Source organism: Marmota marmota, unplaced genomic scaffold (assembly GCF_001458135.2).
Source record: "Marmota marmota marmota unplaced genomic scaffold, marMar, whole genome shotgun sequence".
Lineage (NCBI taxonomy): Eukaryota > Metazoa > Chordata > Mammalia > Rodentia > Sciuridae > Marmota > Marmota marmota.
In genome coordinates this window covers 11,611,952-11,632,992 of record NW_025999990.1, presented here as the reverse complement: position 1 = coordinate 11,632,992, position 21,041 = coordinate 11,611,952, and the positions used below count along the sequence as shown (strand labels likewise).

Genomic DNA, 21,041 nt, shown 5'->3' with positions numbered 1-21,041 from the left:
TAACCCCTTGCCCTGTTTAGGATAGATCTTCCATGGAAGTGCCTTGTGTGTGTCCCCTTCTCTTACTGTGCCCTTGGGTGTGGCCTACCCAGGTGTCAGTCAACCTGCTGACAGTGGACATCATGAAGATACTCAGCTCCCTGAAACCAGACCCCTTGCCTCATTTGAATAGCTTCTCCTCAATAAAAGGGGTCAGCTCGTGCTCTCTCTCTCTTCCTGGGGACCCTTAAGGTCAGAGGAGCCGTCACAGCAACCCCAAAGAAAAAGGTATTTGTGTCTCTTGTGTGGTTATTTCGTGCAGCCCAGTTAGCCCAGTTTAACTGGAGTGACCCCTGAGCCTTTTAGTCGCGAGAACAGAAACCCAGCAATTGGCAAAAAAGTTCTAACTAGGGCCTAAATATCTAATTTTTAAAAATTGGCCTCTTTAATTACCATAACATTAGTAACCTACTAAGTTGAATATCTAACTTTACATATATACACCACAGAAAATAAAAGATTAAAAATGCATAAGATATGAACTAATGTGAGATAGTAAAGTTTAGTTTGAGAAAATTAAACCACCAAAGAGTTTTTAATGAGTGTTCCATTTATTGATCACTGGGAAAATACAGCCTATTGAGAATACATGGCATGCATTTGAGGGAAAAATTAACTAAATCTGCTCTGAAGCCATTCAGTAATCCTGCTATGAAGTATGTAAGGTAGCACAGACCAGCTCTAAGGACATGGGAGGGATGACTCAACCAGCCAGTCAGTTTTGTTAAGATTCAAACTGCCAAATTCTTTTGGAACATATTTTTAATTTTAAAAACCACCGGGAAAGAAGGAAGCTCGGTCTACCCCTTTATCTTAAACTAATGCTATGAAGGATGTTGGCAATCATTTAAATACCACGCCTCTCCCCAACAATTATGCTTACTTTAAATTTTAAGGCAATTCCACTTTTACAAATTCTTCCATATCAAATCATATGCCTCAAAATTAAAAGCAGCTATGTGGATTCAGAAAAGATTAACTGATGTCAAACAATGTACTCATTAGATTCCAGAATCTACTGCTGAGGTACACTAGCAAATCTTTATGCCCACACTGTGAGCTGCCCCCACAGATGTGTTTTAAATCACTGATACAATAAAATGATACAAATTAAAGAATTCTAGTTACATTTAAAAGTACAGAAAGATTAAGCTTTAAAAATATTTTTTAGGATACCTTACACGATAATTAAAAACTATTTAATTATGTATGGCATATTTAACACAATTGCTATAACTGGATAAAATGCCACAATGTATCCATAACTACAGTTACATGCCACATATTTTCCCCAGACTTTGTAGTGGATATTTTTTCTTAAAATGATATCAATGTCCCCTGATATTCAAATAATGTGAACTACTTTTTATGGTTTTATGGTAGCTGGGAATAAAAAACAGAAAACTATACCCCAATGGAATAAACATGGAACAATTTGGCATTTTGTTCCTTTTTAATGAGGCAGTCTGTTCCTTTTATGACCATCTTTTCTTCATGCTTTAGGAGGAATCAGTTATGGCTTACAGCGCTGGACAAATCGAGGGTACAAGCATACATCTCGGATGTGATATCTATTCAGAATCCAAGTCAGGAATCGTTCTAAGCCCAAGCCGTATCCTCCATGAGGACATGTACCATATTTCCTCTGTTAAATAAAAAAGAAATCAAGAGCAAGAGAGAAGTAAATGCTTAGTTTAAAATTTTATCTAAAAATAAATAAAATTTTATCTTAAAAAGTTAAAATTTCCACTATAGAGGAATTAGCTCATTGTGGTTCAGAATTCAACCCATAGTCTTACACCTTCATAAACTACATACATGGAAAGAAATAATTCAAATGAAAAATAAATCAGACATTAAGCAGCGCCCTGGAAAGAAGAAATTTCAACCTCTGAACTAAGCATCTCCATTTATTAGAGGAAAATGAAAGTACTAGAAATTGGAAATTTCTAATAATATATTTTTAAAACTCAGTAGCAATGAGCAAGGCCATTTCCAAATGGAAATTAATGTATTTTCAAATGAAAATTAACATATAACTTGGTAAAAGACAAAAATGGCAACATTCACATGCAACATTATTATACCATGAAACCAAATATAACTCATTCAAACACCAAGTACTACTTGGAATTTTCTCCTTTCAAAAATTTCAGTGTATACAGAACTATTACAATGAAAAAAATTAAAGACTTTAAAAAAATTGTTTTTACCTGATCTGTGTACCAGTAGTAAGGAGTGGGGTCAATCCCTTCCCTTTTATAACCTGCCAGAATTTCTTCACTATCCCAGATACGCATTGAGCCTCCCACAATCTCACCAACATTGGGCATCAACACGTCAACCTTTAAATACAAGGAAAAATAAAATGCACAATTACATGGCTTTGCTGTGAGGCTTGAATAAAAACTACAATTAACCTCCTATAGTTAAAAGAAGCACAATAATCATGCAAAATTCAAATATTATTCAAATTCCCTGATGAAGCATGTTAACCCCAATCAGGAGAGGAAATGAACCACAAGTATTACTATCATTTTAGATTTATAAAATATTTGCCCCAAGTAGTACCTTATTCCAAAGGACAGTCCCCACTCCCTTAAAAACCATAATTCTAATAATCTCTGAATCACAAACTAACAGATTCAGTAAGGCGGGAATCCTCAGCACATCGCTGCATGTAGAAGGACTTGATCTCCACAGGAAATCGACACAGCAAGATTGGTTCATTAATGGTGTCTGTCATCAGTCTCTCAGGAGCTTCTGGGATATCCTGAGGTTAAAAAGACTTCATTAACACACCTGCTAAAAGACGAATGGATTAAAAAAATGTGGCATTTATACACAATGGAGTATTACTCTGCATTAAAAAATGACAAAATCATAGAATTTGCAGGGAAATGGATGGCACTAGAGCAGATTATGCTAAGTGAAGCTAGCCAATCCCTAAAAAACAAATGCCAAATGTCTTCTTTGATATAAGGAGAGTAACTAAGAACAGAGTAGGGACGAAGAGCATGAGAAGAAGATTAACATTAAACAGGGATGAGAGGTGGGAGGGAAAGGGAGAGAGAAGGGAAATTGCATGGAAATGGAAGGAGACCCTCAGGGTTATACAAAAGTACATACAAGAGGAAGTGAGGGGAAAGGGGAAAAAAATACAAGGGGGAGAAATGAATGACAGTAGAGGGGGTAGAGAGAGAAGAGGGGAGGGGAGGGGAGGGGAGGGGGGATAGTAGAGGATAGGAAAGGCAGCAGAACACAACAGACACTAGTATGGCAATATGTAAATCAATGGATGTGTAACTGATGTGATTCTGCAATATGTATATGGGCTAAAAATGGGAGTTCATAACCCACTTGAAGCAAAGTGTGAAAGATGATATATCAAGAACTATGTAATGTTTTGAACAACCAACAAAAAAAAAAAAAAGAAAACACATATCAACTGTACATTTTTTGGAAGAATATTTGGTGTTATCAGAGAAGAAATAAGTACAGCTTTTGCAGAAGTTCCCTATGACTTCAGAGCATTTAATATCAATAAAAGTCTCAGTATTACAAAAAAAAAAAAAAAGACTTCATTAACATTTACGACTCGAAATGCAACAAGAGAGAAGCAGCTCTTTGCCTTTGCACAGCCCTTCCTCTTATGCACACAATACAATGGAGATAAACACCAACCCAACCCATACACATCCACATAAGAAGCAATTTCTTTCAAAAAAGAAATAAACATTTTATAGATTCACACAATTATTAAATAAACCATAAAAAGATGTGCCTTCTCCTTTAGTATGTCTCAGCTTGAGGAACAAATCCTGCCTCACCAACAAACAAAAATCTCTAAGCTGTGACTAGATCCTGCTCAGTTATTTTCTCAGTGGCCAGTTTACCAAGTTCTAAAGTCATGGTCTACTTAATCTCATAAAGTAGAAGGTAATCTGTCAATGCTCCACAACACCACTGACCTCCACAGAATACATTATTGATGACACTAATCTTTAAATTCTCCTGTTATCTGAACTCCTTTCCTATTATAAAGTTATACCTTCAATAGTAGTAAAAACATCATAAGACAAACAATATAAAGTTTATAAGTGCTATCACAGCTGCCTGTGATCCCAGCAACTCAGGAGGCTGAGGCAGGAGGATTGCAAATTCAAAGCCAGCCTCAGCAAAAGCGAGGTACTAAGCAACTCAGTGAGACCCTGTCTCTAAATTAAATACAAAACAGGGCAGGTAATGTGGCTCAGGGGTTAAGTGCCCCTGAGTTTAATCCCCAGTACCCCCAACCCCCTAAAATGCTATCACATCTGGAATAGTTAGCCAAGAAAAAAGATGATGAACCAAGTGACTATTTCTCTTAAAACATCCTTCAGTAAACCACAGAGTTTTCAAGTTAAAATTGAAAACTCTTATCCTTCTAAAAACTGATTGAGATTTGAACAAGACTCACTGGTTTGTTTAATATTAAATCAGAAAGAAAGCTGAGCAACCACCTGGCATAGCTGTTTCAGCTCCAGTCACTGGAGCCCCAGGCTCTCTGAGGTGCCAAAGGGGATAAGATGAGCGGGAGAGTGCTGGTCTCTTAGCTTGTGCTACTTTTCATTCTGGGAATCTGTTTATAACATTAAGTTAGGAGGTGTGGGGTCTTACTGCACACCTGAAAAGCCTGAAAACCATTTATATATTCTAGTGCCCTTGTGTGTATGTGATGAGAGCAATGTACAATACAAGCTGACATGATCCCTGTGCCAGGGACCCTGCTAGACATTTAGCTTATTTAGTTCCCACAACCTTGACAAGAGGACATTGCCTCCATAGGAGAGAAGAAATCAGACGGGGTCAATGGGCTTCAGCTGTACAACAGATCAGAGCAGAGGCAAGAGTTAAGCCCACGTAGGAGATGGACATGTTCTGACTCTACAGCTTGCATTCTTTCTATTCAATAATGCTGTTAAGCACTAGGTATACAAATCACTCAAGATTTCAGTTCAAAATTGTGCTATTATACATAACAAACCAAAGTCCCAAGATAGGGTGATTTATAGAGATAGTATACTCTTTATCCTCTGTATAAATTCCTTCTAAAAATAAAAACAAAACTAGTTGGTAGCAGCTACTCACATTTCACTTGTGAAACAACTAGATCTGCAAATATTATGTAAGGACAATTACACGGAAACTAAGGCCTGGAACACTGTTGCCAACCCACACTCCTAAGGCATGCTGGGAGGGAGACTACTAGGCTAAACCTGTGTACTGAAAGCTTGTCCACCAAGGCCTTCCCTCTCAGTTTTGCATCTTAAACAATGGCTCTCTTCTGTTTGAATCTCCTTCCATGGGAAGGAGTTGTAAATCTGCTTTGGAAGGAATGAATGAATCCCTTTTGGAAATGCCAGAAAAACAAATTTATACACATACCAACATATTGCATTTAATTTCAAAGGCTTCATAATTTTCTAGAACACTTCTGCCAGCCTAGTGGATTATGAGTAGAGTTTTTACATAGAGGCTGAGGAATGATCATGGGGAGACAAAGGATGATATGTGAAGGAAGGCTAAAAACTTGCTAGTTATTTGTGGCGTACTACAAAAAAGGCATTGTTCTAAGGCTCACTCTACAATGAACCCGCAGACAATCCAAGAAGCAGGCTCTGTTATTATCATTTATTTGAGGACAAGCAGATTCCCTCCACATTACTAGTTAATTTAGCAGCAACTGCAATCCACTTCAGCACACTACTACCTTAGAAAGAACGATGAGAAAGGAATACATACTTCTCCAAATTCATAGAAAGTCCCATCTTCTTTCTTTACATTGTGTTCTTTTAGCCACACAATAGCATCTGAGTAGTTCATCCGTTTGAAAGGCCGTTTAGGGGGTTTAAAGTTCTACAGGAGAAAAGTAAAATACGGAGTACATAAAGAAACTAACAAAACCAAAATTTCTATTAACACACACACACAAAACTACTTATTATTATGAAATATTATTTCAGACTAAGAAACCATGTAAACATTCCTAAAATAGAAACATGTATGAACCTCCGTTTACACATTAAAAATATTATAAAATTACTAACAATGATTAATATTGAATTTTGTCTTCAAATTATTAGTCACTTATTTCAGCTTGCCAAGGCATAAAATCTACAAAAATCCAGGAAGACTCATTGTCTTCCAACAAAGGATTATGATTTGTTTACCTTCATAAAACACTTCACCTACCGGGTTGAGGTCATACACTATGCTTGCTGCTGGTGATTTTAAGACTCTATCTACCACATCACAAACCAAGTCCTCCAATCTGTTCAGGAGATCCTCAAAGGTCAGGAAAGGGCACTCAGCTTCCACGTGAGTGTACCTGAAGGACAAGACACTCAGAGTTTTTTATTTTTCTTTTTTTTTACACTAAGTTTTTCTCAAGTAAAAATTTTAACACTCAGAAACTATCCAGAAAGGTAAAATTCCAACACTACTAACCAATTCTCAACTCTGCAATTAGCGTTTTCAATACCTCTTTACCTCAAGTAGAGATTCCTTTTTTCTTCCTTAACATGTAAAAGCTCAAGGAAAAGTGAAAAAACAGATTTTAGCTGTAGCCTAAGAGGCAAAACTTAACATGTTCTTACATTATCCTCATAAGCCACCAGATTTTTTTCACACAGACATCATTTACCAACACAGAAATTTCTTTTCTGAAGATATTTTCTAAATATAAATAAAACCAAAAAGACAACTGCATACTCAGCCAGGTGCCTTCGTGTTCTGGATTGTTCTGCTCTGTATGACTGTGCAATACAAAAAACATCTCCCAAGGATGGAAGGCAGGTCTCCAGGTACAACTGAGAGGACTGAGTCAAAAATGCCTCTTCCCCGAAATAGTCAAGCTTGAAGAGCGTGGCACCACCTTCTACCTGCGTCTGCACCAACGTTGGAGGAGTAACCTATTTGCATGGAAGGAGGAAATGTAGGTCTGTCCTGAGCACTACTGTTCGCCACAAAACGGCAAAGAGGTACTATCTGCAAAAGATGACCATCACACACTTACTTCACAGTACCCCCTATCAAAGAAGTGATCTCTGAAGCATCTGGTGATCATGGAACGTGCTTTTAGGATTTTGGACATATTTTCTCCTCGGATCATCATATGCCTATTGTTCAGCTGGACATCGACATCAGATTCTTCATTGATTAAGTTATCTGCTCCTCCAGCAGGGGCCAACCCCATAAGTTCCCAGAAGTCACAACTCAGCTCGTGGCCCCCTGGAGCCTACATTTTTAAAAGGTAGAGAAGGAAGAAACAGGGAAGGAGAAGGAAACAAAAAATTAACAGTATTTTACTTTATGTCCAAATTTTTGGTAAGCTGATTTGTTTCATTTTCCTTTTCCTTTACCACTGTCCTTTTTTAATTGTACTTTGAGACAGGATCTTGCTAGCCTTGAACTTGCAATTCTCCTGCTTCAGGCTCCTGAGTAGCTGGGAATACAGGCGTGCAGGTAAATGTAAGCTGATATTTCTAAGAACTTCCATCATTAGTAACATTTTCTTCTAAAAGTGAAGACTCAATAATTCAATTTTATATTGATAGTTTTTCATTTACTATTTCTTCAGAGTAAATACACACACACATAGCCACACTTTCTTTTTAAATGAAAAGGCACAAACTAGAAAATAAACTATTATAATCTTATGACCTTGAGTAACTATTAACTACTATTAACATTTGGTGTCTCTTTCCAGCCTTTGCCTAATAACAATTAACATATTTATCCACACTGAAAAACTTAAATGCAAAGTTAAAAACAAAACCAAAATTTCTATTAACACACACACACAAAACTACTTATTATTATTATGAAATATTATTTCAGACTAAGAAACCATGTAAACATTCCTAAAATGGAAACATTTTACTAAAGACGGTTAACCTTTTTAATATACATATTAAAAATTAGAATTCTCCCTAATAATTTCATTTAAAGTAATTCATTCTAAAAGTCACATATCATGAAATTTTCAATTACCTTGGAGCCAAACACTGGACAGCAAGTAACATCATGACAACTACCTCATTTTACAGTCTCATCCCTTCTAAGAAAACTCAATGAGCTTGAATTCGATATTCATTTTTATTGCAGGCTCTTTTGTATGAACTTCATGGCATACCTTACCAACATTTCTAGTTAGTAGGACTGTTTGCTCCCTCTTGTGGTTAATATATTACATCTTTCTGTTTTCCTTCCTAATCAAAAAGGGTAACTGTAATTATGTGAACTATAATTATCAAGAAGTAAATGTAACTGAAATAGGTTATGTGCCCTTTGGCTAAAGAACAAATAATTCTCTGAATATCAATTATATGACTTTTTAAAATTTATTTATATTTTTTTAAATATATTTTTTAGTTGTAGATGGACACAGTACCTTTATTTTATTTTGTTTATTTTTATGTGGTGCTGGGATGTAACCCAGTGCTTCTCCATATGCTAGGAAAGCACTCTACCACTGAGCCACAACCTCAGCCCAATTATACGACTTTTTGAAAAGAGGCTTTCAAATTCTGACCAGAAAGTTGTAGGTTTAGATTATTGTTCTTTTCTGAAAATTTTGGGATAGGTTTTTATTTTCGTCTAGTTGAAAAGTTATGAATACATCCACAGCATGTGTAGATCACTTCAGAATTCTGTAAGGTTGGAAATTTCTGAATTATTCTTATCAAACAAGTTGTGCCAAGTTATAAAGTTTGTTTCCTCCAAAAGTCACAATGGCATTTAATTACCATTGTAACAGTGTTGGGAGGTGGGGCCTATGGGAAGTGTTTAGGTCATGAGGACTCTGCCCACATCAATGGATTAATGCCATTAATCCACTGATGGATTATCTTAGAAGTGGGTTACTTGTTAGTTATGAAAGTGAGTTCAGCCCCATATTGATTTAGTTATGAAAGTGAGTTCAGCCCCATATTGATTTCTATCTGGTATATATTCTCTGACCATGTGAGGCTTTCCACCGTGTTATGACACTACAAGAAGGCCCTCACCAGAAGCAGTCCCTCTTGGACATCCCAGCCTCCAGAAATAATTTTTTTCTTTATAACTTATGCAGTTTGTGGTTTTCTATTATAGGAACAGAAAAAAGACTGAGACAAATTATGTAGTTTATACATTTCATTGGAAAAACAAGGTACACTAAATTTATAAGTGCTTCACATTTGGCTACTTACATGCCAAATCCCAAAGTACAAAAAAAGACACCTATTCACTCAACCAGTGAGAACAGTTTAATCTACTTACCTGCTTGCCCTTTGGAGTAAGATTTAGCATTCCATATACAGCAACACTACTCTCAGTAGACAAAACTACTCCATTGTAACACTGACACTGTAAAATGATCAAAGTTCAAAATTAAGTTATTTGTATGGATATTAAATACACTAAAATATACAATTAAAAGGATTACTTACAAACAAGTCATATGAATAGAAATATTCTAAAATATAAAGTTAAGAGGATTATTTATGACCAAGTTATATGGTTGAATACTGGTAAAAAGGAAGTAAGACTGCCATTGATTTTTTAAATCTGAATAAAGAATAGCTCTTTATTCAAGGTCAGGCTGGGCAAATTTTAACTTAAACTTGTAACAAAGCCACATGCCAAATAATGTTTCTATCAACAATGAACAACATACACAGTGTTTGCCCCGCAAGATCTTATCACCTTGCACAAGACCCTGGGTTCAATCCCCAGCACCACAAAAAAAAAAAAAAAAAAAAAAAAATCCACACAAAAAAACACCATATATACTATGATGATCAATACTTGCTAGAGTTACTAGGAGAAAAGTGATGGGGAAAGCAGGCATGGTGGGTTATGCCTATGATCCCAGGAAACTGAGGCAAGGGGACTGCAAGTTCAAGGTCAGGCTGGGCACTTTTTAACTTAATCAGACCTCCCCCCATAAAATATACAGAAAACAAAGGAATATATTAAATGATACCACAGGATGCAATCAACCAAATCCAAAATGTGAGAAGTTCGAAGGGACAATTTGTCATGTTTTTCCCAACAAATAAATTGGGGGAGAAAAGAGGAGAATGAAAATGAGGGCACTGTTATAGATAAAAGAGAGATTTTTTAGAGTCATATCAACCAGATGGAGATCTTGTTTGGATTCTGAAATCAACCAACTATAATGTCATTATTAAATCGATTGGGAGAATCTGATAGGATATTGGATAACATTTAGAAGTTGTGGTAATTTAGGGGGAGGTGATAATGGTAACTACCTAAAAACAGTATTTTTTTCTTAGACATGATTACAGAGGCATATATGAATAAAATAATATAAAGTCTGAGGGAGCAATATCATACCAGGATTAGCTACCAGTTTTTGGTAGTTACTAAAGCTGGTGATGGGGTTACTTAGGTTGATCTATTTTTTTTTTAACGTGTTGGTAATTTTACATTACAAAATTCACCCCCCAGCTTATTAAATTACAATTAACAAATAAATTTTTCTTTTAATGATGTATGTGATGTTTTGACAAACGTATCCATTGTGAAAATAATAGTTTAAAATATGTACATAAATCCTAAAATCCCCAAAAATAACAATAAAAGAACCTCCTAGAAAAAAATCTAATTTTCCGTCATTAATTTAAAAAAAAAAAAAATGTACCAACTCATCCGACAAGACACACTGAAGATAACCCGTACCATCCCGCAACACCAGGAACATTAAATTCTTTCCTAAAATGAAACACAGAAATTTAGCCAGACTAGAGACTAGAAAGTACTTTTTCATAATTTGATCTTACATCTTAGAAACATCAAGATTAAGTACTGGAAGTTCAATCCTTCCATATAGCCCATTTCCTTTGAAATACACACCAGTAACATGCCCCTTTATTTATAAAGCATTTTATTTTCACTGCACTATACCTTTAAATATTATGTGATTATCATTATCCACATCACCATGGAATAACAAGATGGTAGAAAATAAGCTAAGGGATTATAACTTATTCACCCTGTGTACTCAGTGGGAAGTGCATGTTGCTTAAGAGAAATTTAGATTCATGCCCAATTTATTTTTATGAAAGGTTTGATCATGATATTAAAAAATACAAGTTATAAAATAACAGAAAGAGAAAACAAAACGTCAGGATGAAAGGAGAAACAGAATGCAAAGATACTAGTTATAAAAGTAAACCTACTGCCAAATTTCAGAATAGGATCTGACTTTCCTATAACATATTTCCTGTTTTTCATTAAATATCAAAATTCAATTGAACAAAAATTTACTGGCTACCTCCTGATCACTATGGTTGCTAACAGTTAAAATAACATTTAAGTAATATTTAAACTTTCAATGGCAGCAGTAATTCGGAAAAAAAGTAGGCTATAAATTACTACATCCTTTAAAAAGTCAGCACACCAGGAAAAAGAAAAAGATCTCTAAACAAACCCAAGTAAATATTTTTATGTTCTTCATCTGAGATCAGGTATTATTTAAAATTCAAAAGAGAATAAGAAAAGTAATATCATTTACCTTGCCTACGCAGCCTATGGACCCAGCCAAAAACCTTCACTCTCTGGCCTCTATATCCTTCTAATGCATGAATCTTCACCTGTCAAATGAAAATAAATAATATTTGATCATGTCATTTATCACATACCAACATTTCCACTAATACTAAGTGGACACTAAAAAAATACTTGGATTTTTTTCTTTCACCATCCCAACATGGTGAAATATTTGGGTTCAAACTGTAGTAGCGTGACTCGCTCTAATTTTGCATTATTTGTGACTGTTTTAACACTTTAGGGCAAATATGAAAATAAAGACACACAAAAAGGTTTCATTGCTACAGAAAATCAGGTAATAAATGAATTCACTTTTTCCTAAGTGGAGCACCTGATTCCCAGTATTGCAACAATCCTAGCCTACCAGTGCCTTTTCCGGTGCTGGGACTTGAAACTAACCAAGGCTTTTTGTTTGAAAGATGAAGGAGAGAGATGAGTAAAGGATGAAAATGGTTAATATGGTAAAAGAAACAATTCCATCGGTTAGGAAGTAGGAGAATTCAGCATGTCCATTCGTAATCCAACAATCTGGGTTCCAGAAAGAATAGGGGAACCAGAAGAGTGAACACAATTTCACAGAATCACAAACACTTTTTTTTTAAGTTGTTGACAAACCTTTTTATGTTATTTATTTATTTTTATATGGTGCTGAGAATTGAACCCAATGCCTCACACATGTCAGGCAAGTGTGCTACCACTGAGCCCCAGCCCAGCCCCCACAAATACTTTTTATCTGTTTAAAAATTCATGGATTTTCAGGTTGAGGATGAACCTCAGTAATACAGTGCTTTTCCTAGCATGTGAGAGGGCCTGGATGCAGTATATTTAAAAAAAAAAAAAAAAAATCCACCTCTATATTTGATGGTGAAGAAACTGATACTAGAGAAGGTAAAATCATTTGACCAATACCACACAGCACAGAATTTGTTCAACATGTAATTACTAAACTCTATATTAAAATGAACCCCTGTCTTATAATTCTAAAACATTCTCCCCATCCTTTCTAAAAGGAAAGACAAACAATGTGAAGGAACAAATGTGTCATGCCCCTCAAACCCAGAAATAATGATATAAAGTTGCTAAGTCCATGACACTGGAAATGACATACACACTTACACACTGTGGCTCTGGCAGACTTGGATCATTTTTAATGGTAATCTTCTTTGCTTCTTCGAGGTTCTTTTCTCTTCGCAAATTATCTTCTGCCTAATTTTAAAAATAAAGCAACTGGTTAAAATGGTTTCCAGAATGTTTGCTTTAAAAATGTACACAGTGATAATGGAAGGGAGATCAGTGGAGTACAGCAAGCTGACTAGGGAGGAAGAAGGGGAGGAAAGGGAAGGCACTGGGGAAGGAGAATGATCAGATTGTTATGTGCCTGTATGAATATGCCATAATCAACCTATTATCCGTAATTGTAATGCAATGATAAGAAAATAAAATATAAAGATCCTATCTCCAAATACAATAAAAAATAAATACAATGCACACAGCGGCAACTATATTAATCACCTCTTTCTTCTCTCGGGATTCACTCTTCATTTGTTCCCTATGCCACATTTTCCTAATGTTCTTCATCTGTGATTTAGAANAAAAAAAAAAAAAAAAAAATCCACACAAAAAAACACCATATATACTATGATGATCAATACTTGCTAGAGTTACTAGGAGAAAAGTGATGGGGAAAGCAGGCATGGTGGGTTATGCCTATGATCCCAGGAAACTGAGGCAAGGGGACTGCAAGTTCAAGGTCAGGCTGGGCACTTTTTAACTTAATCAGACCTCCCCCCATAAAATATACAGAAAACAAAGGAATATATTAAATGATACCACAGGATGCAATCAACCAAATCCAAAATGTGAGAAGTTCGAAGGGACAATTTGTCATGTTTTTCCCAACAAATAAATTGGGGGAGAAAAGAGGAGAATGAAAATGAGGGCACTGTTATAGATAAAAGAGAGATTTTTTAGAGTCATATCAACCAGATGGAGATCTTGTTTGGATTCTGAAATCAACCAACTATAATGTCATTATTAAATCGATTGGGAGAATCTGATAGGATATTGGATAACATTTAGAAGTTGTGGTAATTTAGGGGGAGGTGATAATGGTAACTACCTAAAAACAGTATTTTTTTCTTAGACATGATTACAGAGGCATATATGAATAAAATAATATAAAGTCTGAGGGAGCAATATCATACCAGGATTAGCTACCAGTTTTTGGTAGTTACTAAAGCTGGTGATGGGGTTACTTAGGTTGATCTATTTTTTTTTTAACGTGTTGGTAATTTTACATTACAAAATTCACCCCCCAGCTTATTAAATTACAATTAACAAATAAATTTTTCTTTTAATGATGTATGTGATGTTTTGACAAACGTATCCATTGTGAAAATAATAGTTTAAAATATGTACATAAATCCTAAAATCCCCAAAAATAACAATAAAAGAACCTCCTAGAAAAAAATCTAATTTTCCGTCATTAATTTAAAAAAAAAAAAAATGTACCAACTCATCCGACAAGACACACTGAAGATAACCCGTACCATCCCGCAACACCAGGAACATTAAATTCTTTCCTAAAATGAAACACAGAAATTTAGCCAGACTAGAGACTAGAAAGTACTTTTTCATAATTTGATCTTACATCTTAGAAACATCAAGATTAAGTACTGGAAGTTCAATCCTTCCATATAGCCCATTTCCTTTGAAATACACACCAGTAACATGCCCCTTTATTTATAAAGCATTTTATTTTCACTGCACTATACCTTTAAATATTATGTGATTATCATTATCCACATCACCATGGAATAACAAGATGGTAGAAAATAAGCTAAGGGATTATAACTTATTCACCCTGTGTACTCAGTGGGAAGTGCATGTTGCTTAAGAGAAATTTAGATTCATGCCCAATTTATTTTTATGAAAGGTTTGATCATGATATTAAAAAATACAAGTTATAAAATAACAGAAAGAGAAAACAAAACGTCAGGATGAAAGGAGAAACAGAATGCAAAGATACTAGTTATAAAAGTAAACCTACTGCCAAATTTCAGAATAGGATCTGACTTTCCTATAACATATTTCCTGTTTTTCATTAAATATCAAAATTCAATTGAACAAAAATTTACTGGCTACCTCCTGATCACTATGGTTGCTAACAGTTAAAATAACATTTAAGTAATATTTAAACTTTCAATGGCAGCAGTAATTCGGAAAAAAAGTAGGCTATAAATTACTACATCCTTTAAAAAGTCAGCACACCAGGAAAAAGAAAAAGATCTCTAAACAAACCCAAGTAAATATTTTTATGTTCTTCATCTGTGATTTAGAAATAATGTCCCACCTCTAGAAAAAAAAAGAGATACGTTATTTTTTTCAAGACCTCTATGTCTTGATGAAAACTTATTCACAAAATATAACTAAAGTTTTTGATTCATCCTACCTCATTTTCTTTTTGTGAATCTACATAAATGGTAGGAAATGGTTCTTTTCCAACTGTCATCAAAGCCTGAAATAGAGAAAGAGAAAAAAATGAATTTCTTTAACGTTGCACAATATTTAAAATAACCCCTCAATTATGAGACAACTTCAACAATCTATAACATATTCAAGAGCCAAGACAGCACAAAGACCCCAAGAGCTGAAAGCTGACATAACAGCAACTAGCTGAATGCACTAAGAAGCACTTTGCTCTAGTAGAAGCCATTAAGTCCTTCCACAAACAATCCCAGCAAGCTCAGTTGGCAGCACACAGCTCCCCGGTACAAGCAGAAGATCTGCAGTGGCTATGGGGACCAACACAGGTATGCTGACAAGAGAAAAGACAGCCAAGACATTTGCAGGCAAATGGATGGCATTAGAGCAGATTATGCTAAGTGAAGTTAGCCAATCCCTAAAAATAAATGCCGAATGTCTTCTCTGATATAAGGCGGGTAACTCAAAATGGGATAGGGAGGAAGAGCATGAGAAGAAGACTACCACTAAATAGGGAAGAGAGGTGGGAGGGAAAAAGAGGGAGAAGGGGAGTTGCACGGAAGATAGAAGAACCTCACTGTTATACAGAATACATATATGATGTTGTAATGAGAAAAAGAAAAAAAAAGTGTGTCAATTAGATTGGATAGAGAGAAATGATGGGAGAGGAGGGGAGGACTAGGGAAGATAAGAAGGGCAGCAGAATAGAATAGACAATATGATTGATGTATGTACATTCCATGCATGTTTTATATGTCAAAATACATTAGGCTATCATGTATGACTTAAAAAAAATAAAATAAAATAAAAAAAGACAGCCAAGAGCAAAAACCAACTGCAGATGACACCTACAAGGTTAGTGCTCTGCAAGAAATCAGAGAATCAGGTAAGAGATTTTTAAAATTCTTTCAATAAAATAACAACATAATGACGAAGTTCACAAATGGCTAAAAAATTCCTGCATGTAGACTAATTTGTTATACATCATTTTATGTGATAGTTTTTAAATAGTTAACTGAATATAAAAATGAATATTTTACAAACTGCTTCATTTATTCTTTCAAAATTTCTCAATAAGTCAAACAGGAAATACAATGAATTATTCCCTGATGGCAAGATCTGAAACTTAAAAAACTGACCTTTTCTAAATGGACATTAGTCCCAAAACAATGACTGCTGCAGAGTAGAAAGGAACTTGGATCTTTTGAAAACATAGATGAAAGTCCATCTTTTTAACAGAAGTTAACAGGAATACAGTCATGTGCTACATAATGATGTTCTAGTCAATAATGAGCCATCCTCCAACTGTGGTCCCAAAAGATCATGCTGCCAAGTGTCATCATGACTATCTTAGTGTGTTAAATACACTCTATCCCAGTGGTTAAACAGTACAAGACTGCATTTGTGGATCATCCAGACTTCACTCACACCAGATAGTCTGTACTGTTCTCTCTTTTTATATCAATGAAAATTAAAGGGCCAAATTGTTATTCCCCAAATCAGAATGGCACAACTTGCTAATGATGTCATGAGGTTTACCTAAACAAGTGTTTTCAGTTTGGGGAAATCACCAGGAAACACCCCAATAACCCAGAAAGGAAAGAAAGATTTCTAAGAATTAAAAAGCAAGACCCATATGTGACACACTAAAGCATTACCAAATGGTCTAACAGAGAATGCTTCCAAGCTAGGAGAATCTGATAACAACTAAACGTAATACAGTTAACAAGAAGGGAAATTGGCCCAGTAGGAATGTACAGTGCTTGCCCAAGGGGCAAGTGTTTAACCATTTCCATTATGTGGCAGTTGTAGGTGACAGATCCTAGCTTTCCACTGAACAGACATGTACATGATGATCTAAGAGGGATGTTTCGGATCACACCTTAACCTGATGCTATTAGTTACCTAATATGCATACCGTGAGTCCTAGCTCTTGAAGAACCACTTTGACACTATTTGGCTTTCCAAAAAATCTGCTTAGAGAGAATGTGCCAAATGCATGGGAAGATTCTAGACCTAGAATCTAAAAGGTCAATAAACTGGTAATCCATTTTCAAACTTCAGATCTACAAGGCTGCTCTGAGAAATGAGTCCATTCTTGGTGTGTTTATATAAATCAGGGCTTTGAATCTCAAGGCTCCAGATAATAGTCAGGACTGTGGAAAATTCACCAAAAAGCCATCCGGATATGAGCTCAGTGTGACTGAGGAAAGGTGTTTCTCATTCTTAGAAAAAGTGGCAACCTGAGTTGTTAGAGGGAAAGCTTCCAATATGCAATGCCTTGTGGTTAAAAAAAAGAAAGGAAGAAACTTATTTTAAATGTTCAAAAGAATTTAGGCTTTGGGTCTGGGGTTGTGGCTCAGAGGTAGAGCACTCGCCTAACATGAGTGAGGCACTGGGTTCGATTCTCAGCACCACATAAATATAAGATATAGTGTCCACCTATAACTAAAAAATAAATATTAAAAAAAAAAAAGAATTTAGGCTTTGATCATCTAACACTTTTGTTTTGCAGTGCCAGGGACTGAACCCAGGGGGTGTCTAGCACTGATCTATACCACCAGCCCTTTGTATATTTTAAGATAGGGTCTTGCTAAATTGACAAGGCTAGCCTTGAACTTGCCATCTTCCTGCCTCAGTATCCTGAGTAGCTGGGATTACAGGCATGTGCCACCATACCTGGCCTTGATTATCTAACACTTTTAAAGACACATATCTGTATACGTTCTACCATATTTTCCCTCTTTTGAAAAAATCCCTTCAAAACCTGATGCTTTAGTGAGACATAGTGGCATGTACCTACGGTCTCAGAAACTTGGGAGGCTGAAGCAGGTCATCTTGATCCCAGGGCCAGGCTGGGCAACATAGTGAGACCCTGTTATGATTTAGAACTAGAATGTCCCAAAGGTTCGTGTGTCGAAGGCTTGGTCCCCTATGCAGCGATTTTCAGAGGTGGAGCTTTCGGAACGTGACTGGACAAGAGAGTTCTGACTTCATCACTGGATTAATCCACTGATGGATTCATAATTTGTATGGACCATCGGGAAGTTGTGGAAAATGTAGGAGGTGGAACCTTATTTGATAAAATGGGTCCTTAGAGTGGGCCCTTGGGGACTAATCTTGTTCATGGTCCCTTCCTCTCCCTGTTTTCTGGCTGCCATAAGCTAAGTGGCTTTCCTATGCTTTCCTCAATGATGTTCTGCCTCATATCAGTCTCAAAGCAATGAAGTCAACTGACCATGAACTAAACTTCTACAAGTGCTGGGGATGTGGCTCAGTGGTAAGGTGCTTGCCTGGCAAGTGTGAGCCCTTGGGTTGGATCCCATCACTGCAAAAAAATTAAAAAGTTAAAAATAAAAAGTCTTTGAGAAACAGTGAGCCAAAAATAAATCTTTCCTCCTTGAAATTGTTTATGTTAGGTATTTTGGTTACAGCAATGAAGATGACTTACAAACTCTATCTCACAAAACAACCTAGAGCTTGAAGTAAATTCTTGGCAAGTCACATAATCATTTATATAAGCCACTAACAAATGAAGAGTTATTTTCCTAATGAGAAGAGACTCTACCTTTAGGCCTGTTTTAAATGGCTTCTCTTTGGTTCCATCTCCCGTGGCATCATTTCCCTCTCGATCTGAGACATACAGCTCTGCTGTTTTATAAAAGGAGAGTAAGTTATTTGCTTGGCCAATAACCTTGCCACTTGACTATGTAACTACTTCATTCATTTTTCAATTCTTTAAACAGAACAAGCACATGACTGGCAAAACTTAACAGTCAGAAAGAAATTAATATCACAATTATTCTCCAACACCCTATTTCAAGGATATTTGCCTCCTAAAAACGTGTTACAAATTTACCTTTTCAAAATGAAACTTTGGGTCATTTTAACTTGTGAGACTACTTCCATTTACCTGAGTAATAAAGCAAAGGCTTTGAAGTTGGCCAAACTTAGACTGGATCTTGGACATTGTACCTTAAAAGCCAGAGTTACTTTGGGGAATTTACTTAACCTTTCTCAACTTCTAACTATAAAATGAGAAAAAACGACATCTATCTCCCTGGGGCTGTACTGAGGGCGAAATACAAAATGCATAAGGTAGAAGCCTCCTTGAGACATTAGCGACATCCCAGACCACCCCTCCCCTTTTTCTTATTAGAAATATCAGTACATGGGGCTACTGGGAAGGGATTTAAAATTCTTACTCCTTTCCTGAAGATCCCCTTGGAAAAATTTCTATCTGGGAACCTTATGTCTGAGCCTCTCACAGCGCCGAGGTCTCACTGGAATCTCGGGATTTTAGTGGCGCTGCAGCGCCGGCCGCCGCCGCCACGACAACCCCGGGGCACACAGGGCCCGGGGGTGCGCGGTCTGGCCCAACGCGTCCCGGTCCAGCGAGGGTGCAGGCCCCATCCTCCCTCCCTCCTTCCCTCCAGTCGTTCCACAATTATTTGAGGAGCGGCCACCCTGCGCCAGGCACTAAAGTCAGCCCTGGCATTCCTCGCCAAGCAGGGAGCCTGGCGCCACACACCGCCCCTCACTCACCTAGCACCATCCCTGCAGTCGCCCTGGTCACTTCCAAGGACATGGTCCCAACACCGCCACCGCCCAGTCACCCCAACGTGCGCGAAAGGCTTCCTTGACTCCAGAGTTGCATCATGCAACGTAGTGCCGCAGGTCGCAGGTGTGAGTCAGTCGAGCGTCGGGGTTCCATTGGCTACGGCAGGTGGGCGAGAGGCGCCACGGCCGCCATTTTTTGTCAGGGCAAAGATAACTTCCGGTCCGAAGCTGCCCAGCCTTTCCCCTGCCTCCCTGAGAACCAGCCGTGGTTTCAATTGGGTCCCGTGGTTCACTTCTTCGCCTATCTGTAGCTGCGCTGGGCTCTACTGGAAACCAGAACAAAGATTTTGTTCAGAGTCCTAGATGCTGGAATGCTGGCTGAATTCTTGTCAGTAAATCAGGGGAGGGTGAGCGGGTCCTGGGCCCATCCAGAGTTCTGGCCCCTTCCTGGTGGAGATCAAGAAAAATTGTCTCTCTCTCACGCGAAATCTACTTTAACTTTTTAATTTCAAAGATTGAATGAACCTCTGCAATTAAGACAAGAACTATGGTGTATTTTAATTTAAATTATAAGGATCACTATTAAGGAATCCATAATAATGTAGTGGGAAGACATAGGGCTTCAGAATACATACCTCGTTCTTCCTTTTACTGGGGGTCTTAAGATAGAGTACCAACCTGTCTGAGCTTCAGGTTCCCTGTTTGTGAACCATAATGCAAGTTCACCAACTCCCCAGAATGCAATAGGAACTAAACAAAGGGTAGCTATCATTATTCTCAACTTAGTGGAATTCTGGAGTTCACCCTTGAGACAAAGGAAAAAAAATTTTGTTTGAAAAGAACTCTAAAAATGGCTCCACATATCGTAGGTTCAGGGCCTATCAAAAATACTAGCCAAATACTTTAAAAAAAATATTTGTCTTCTTTTGGTAGAGATAGTTCATGAACTTTCACGCATGTATGCTATCTAAAGCAAATTACCCCAAATCTCAGCAGCTTCCAATAAAGGTATTAACTCACACAGTTTCTAATGTTCAGGAATTTGGAAGCAGGTTAGCTGGGGGTTCAGAGGCTCTCATTAATCATACTGTAATCTGTCCTGTAACAGTGCCAGCTGGGGCTTCAGTCAGCTTAATTTAAGATTGTGGTGGAGACTCTTTTCCACATTAGCCTGAATGGGTGTTGGCCAGAGGTCTTCTTTAGCTCCTTGTCACATGGGTCTCTTCATAGGGTTTGCTTCCTCAGAGTGAGCAAGCAAGAAGGAAGTCAGTCTTTTGTAACCTAATCTCAGAAGTGACATCCCATCACTTTTGCCATAAATTGATTCATGTGAGGGAAAAGGCACATTCATACATTGTTGG

At 36.9% G+C, this 21,041-nt stretch overlaps 1 protein-coding gene across 2 annotated transcripts; it reads right to left on the bottom strand.

Annotated features, from left to right (window-relative positions):
• Positions 1-568: 568 nt before the first annotated feature.
• Positions 569-19,824, bottom strand: Nars1 (asparaginyl-tRNA synthetase 1). Of its 2 annotated transcripts, none has more exons than XM_015482353.2 (16): positions 19,666-19,824; positions 18,689-18,771; positions 15,089-15,154; positions 14,956-14,991; positions 13,150-13,206; positions 12,754-12,843; positions 11,603-11,681; positions 10,730-10,800; positions 9,343-9,429; positions 7,097-7,318; positions 6,793-6,992; positions 6,274-6,409; positions 5,824-5,937; positions 2,681-2,812; positions 2,253-2,384; positions 569-1,684 (listed from the first exon to the last, which is right to left on the bottom strand). In XM_015482353.2, the coding sequence occupies exons 1-16, from the start codon at positions 19,706-19,708 to the stop codon at positions 1,553-1,555; spliced, it is 1,680 nt and encodes a 559-aa protein (XP_015337839.1). In that variant the 5' UTR covers positions 19,709-19,824; the 3' UTR covers positions 569-1,552. The 2 variants fall into 2 exon arrangements, with proteins under 2 accessions (XP_015337839.1, XP_015337840.1); XM_015482354.2 differs by having other exon boundaries at positions 18,689-18,768; positions 19,666-19,820.
• Positions 19,825-21,041: the final 1,217 nt, after the last annotated feature.

What these genes read in the sequence shown, in the direction of transcription:
- Nars1 (XM_015482353.2), bottom strand. Translation starts at nt 19,708, where the DNA reads ATGTCCTTGGAAGTGACCAGGGCGACTGCAGGGATGGTGCTAG. An exon ending in CTAAATCACAGATGAAGAAC is followed by an intron (nt 13,207 to 14,955) that starts ATAAAAATATTT and finishes CAGATGAAGAAC; the next exon opens with ATTAGGAAAATGTGGCATAG. An exon ending in TTGATAGGGGGTACTGTGAA is followed by an intron (nt 6,993 to 7,096) that starts GTAAGTGTGTGA and finishes CCATGCAAATAG; the next exon opens with GTTACTCCTCCAACGTTGGT.